Here is a 3,191-nt window from a genome sequence, read left to right as displayed (position 1 = left end):
ACCCCTGCATGGAGCCCCGGGAGTCCTGGGCGGCCTTGGCGGTGAGTGAGCGGGTTCTGGGCCTGCCCGTTGCCAAGGAGACGCGGTGGCCTCCGGTGCTTCGCTTCGTCTCCTCTTGGCTTCGGATGCTGTCTGCAGGCGCTGGGTGTGTGCACGGTCCTTTGCGAATCATTTCTCGCCCTAAAAGTCACTTCTCAACGTGTGCTCCCGGTAGCCTCATGTGTAAGGGGTCCCCAAAACTAGGGACCTCCTTGGAGTTATCTAGTGCCTGCTGTGAGTTCTGCTTGGAACCTGGGCTAGTGTGAGGAGAGCTGCGGGCCTGCTGGGAGGGTTTAGCTCCCTGTCGGCTGCAAGGCTCAATGCATTTGCGTTAGGTCCTGGCTTTGCTTAATTTCTTTAGTGGAGTTAAGTTTAAGGCTATGTTTGACTCCTGGTGAAGGTTTTTCAGCTGTTCTGTATCTAATAATGCTGCTGTGCAGAAAGGTGGGGGTGAAGGTGTGTTCAGCTCTTTTGCTGTCTAGAAATCATTACTATTTTCTGCAGGTGGTATAAGCCTGCAGGTATTGTCGCTCTCTGGCAGGGCTCTATTAGCTGCTTCATGAATTTAAATGACGTTTAAGATACAGAACTTTGAAAATGAAAGAAGCAATTAGTAACTTTTGACTCACATTTTAACAGATGGCTGGATTAAATCTGAATAAATCTGATCAATGTTATTTTGAGCAGACAAGGATTTTGATGGAAAAAAGCAAAGAAAAATCAATGCATGCAAAATAGGCAACTAGATTAAAAGAGTAATTAACTTATTGATTAAAACTTTAGTATTAGATAGTGAACACCTCTGTGAATCCTCTGTTGGCCATTTAAAAACCTCAATCAAACACACATGTGATTTGTTTTCAGGCAGAGTTAAAAATGTGCACAGCTGTTTCTTGTGTTCTGCTCTATACGAGGTAGACTTCAAACTCTGTTTTCTGTTCTGAATTACAATCATCAATCATAATAGATTAATGGTAACTGTTCATGCTTTTTTTTTTTCTTTTGAAATGAGTTTTTATATTTCTTTCTGTCTCCTCCTTCTGTTTTTGACAAGTAGTTATTTCTATATCTATGTCCTGGGGAAAATAAAGTCAACTAGAACCACAAACAATGGAGAAGAATTGCTTCAGCTGAAACTATTATTTTTAGGGGTTGGTTTTAAGAGTTGCTTTGGGTGAAAACTTTCCCCTTTTCCTTACAACTTTTGAAAACATCTTTCTTTAATATGATTTTTTTATTCCTTATAGACTTTTGTCAGCTAAAGAAAAGCAGTTTTACTTCAGGCTTTATTCAACAAATGAAATGAGGGGGTGATCATTTAAATGAAGAAGTTTGCTAGAGAAAATACAAATGTGCTTTCTAGAGGTGCTTAGGGAGGAAGCAGAATTGCTTCTGTATTTCCCTGATCTTATCACACAACTTCATAGAGGTGTTGGTCATTCTGTGCTGTGCCATCTTGATAGGTGGTATTTACTGTCTTGCTTTTGTGTAGGGGTTAGATGTTGCACTGCTTTGCTTGTACTATTTGAAACACTGAAGTTGTTTTGAAAATACCTTAAAAATGGGTTTTAAAGTTATAATACCTATTACTTTCTCTCTTGTTGAAGCTTCCTTGTTATAGCTATAGAAGCTATTGAGATCTGTGTAAGACTGGCAGTTTATAAGTTGACCTCAGAAGGCACCTAGTCAGTAGTGCTTTGCTTTAGGCTTGCCTCAGTTATCACATAAGCTTCACCCCTATGAATATTAATGCACTTTATTCCATGGTTTTGTCTTGAAGGCTGGTGGAGTTGCTGGTGTCTGTGTTGACTTGATCCTTTTTCCTCTGGATACTGTAAAAACAAGACTGCAGAGTCCTCAAGGATTTAGGAAGGCTGGTGGTTTTCGTGGCATTTATGCTGGTGTTCCTTCTACTGCTATAGGATCCTTTCCAAATGGTAAATTTTCTCTGGATTTTACTTTGTCATCTTTAAGTGGGAACTGTTATAGTTCAGGACATTCGTGCCCATTGCTTCCCCTCCTGCAGGTGACCTTGGATTCTATAAGTCCATGTCCACCTGTGAAGAGCAGTTTCTAGAATTGCAGTGTGTTGAACAAACTCTTTGAGCAAGCCTGGAATGAAGGCTGCTCCATGTTTACTCTGAAAAGCAACCCTTACTCCTTGGAAGCATTCCTTACTGTCCTTACTTACAGCAGTACCCTAAAGCATTTCCAGGTGCCAAAGAGGGCTTGAGTCTTGCTTACCCTGGACACTTTTGTCATGAACCCCTCATTCACAGCATCGGAAATGAATCAAAATTCCAAGTGCTTGAGCACTGGAGGTCTTTGAGCTCACTGCCCTGGGGATGCTGTGCCTGTCTTTGTCTCCCTGGAAACAACTACAGCACTTAAAATGATAAGACATCAGGAAAACTTCTGAAACTGAAGCATTTAAAAAAGTAAATGCTTGTAGTCCCTGCAGAGAATAAAGGTATCTAAAAATCCTAATGCCTTTGTCCATTTTGTGTTTGTAGGGAGGGATAAAAAGCCAATAAGCTATGCTGTCAGTAGTAAATGTTAGGAGAACTTTGCTGACACATCCACTGATACCTTTAGATGTTTGATGTCCTTCATAAGGTGATACAAAAAAATGCAGTTCTTTATCTTGTCTGCTCTGTTATCTCCTCCTGAGGTGATAGGCATCTTTTGATTAGCAGAAGGCAATTCACACAGCCCTTCTTCACAATTAAAATCTGTTCCCCCCCCAAGACATGTCAGTTTTCTCAGGATTTACATCTTCAAAATCTGAACTGTGGTTTTATCTTTCCAACGTATGACTGAGAACTTATCTTTTGGAGAAGTAACCCTTAAGGTGCAAATGCCTTTGTAGTTGACTGTTGCAGTGAATAAACACAGCTGGTATTGCTATGCTCAGTTTACTTTTGTATGTTTCTTGTTCGCTGGACAGGACTTTTACAAGTCCTTTAGAAGCTTGGAAGAATGTTTTTTATGGAGCTAGAGTGCCAAATATTAAACTGACAATAGCTGGGAAGAAGTTATTAATAACTGCTGCTGAAACAGTTTTACCCATTGCAGGATAGAGACTTGTGTCAGGTACCTTGATGATTTTTGGGTTGGCTTTTTTTTCCCCCCTTTTCAATTAACTGATTTAT

General features: G+C 40.5%; 1 protein-coding gene across 1 annotated transcript in view; it reads left to right on the top strand.

Moving 5' to 3' along the window:
- Positions 1-8: 8 nt before the first annotated feature.
- SLC25A26 (solute carrier family 25 (S-adenosylmethionine carrier), member 26) overlaps positions 9-3,191 on the top strand; it is a gene marked incomplete at its 3' end in the record, with an annotated part of 83,680 nt that continues 80,497 nt past the window's right edge. The window contains exons 1-2 of the mRNA XM_010013945.1: positions 9-41; positions 1,820-1,976. Of these exons, the coding sequence (XP_010012247.1) occupies positions 9-41; positions 1,820-1,976 (190 nt within the window). The remainder of the gene's footprint in view (positions 42-1,819; positions 1,977-3,191) is intronic.

This window comes from Nestor notabilis, unplaced genomic scaffold, assembly GCF_000696875.1.
Source record: "Nestor notabilis isolate BGI_N333 unplaced genomic scaffold, ASM69687v1 scaffold21484, whole genome shotgun sequence".
Lineage (NCBI taxonomy): Eukaryota > Metazoa > Chordata > Aves > Psittaciformes > Psittacidae > Nestor > Nestor notabilis.
Note: the sequence above shows the minus strand (reverse complement) of the source record. Positions and strands in the feature narration are given on the sequence as shown.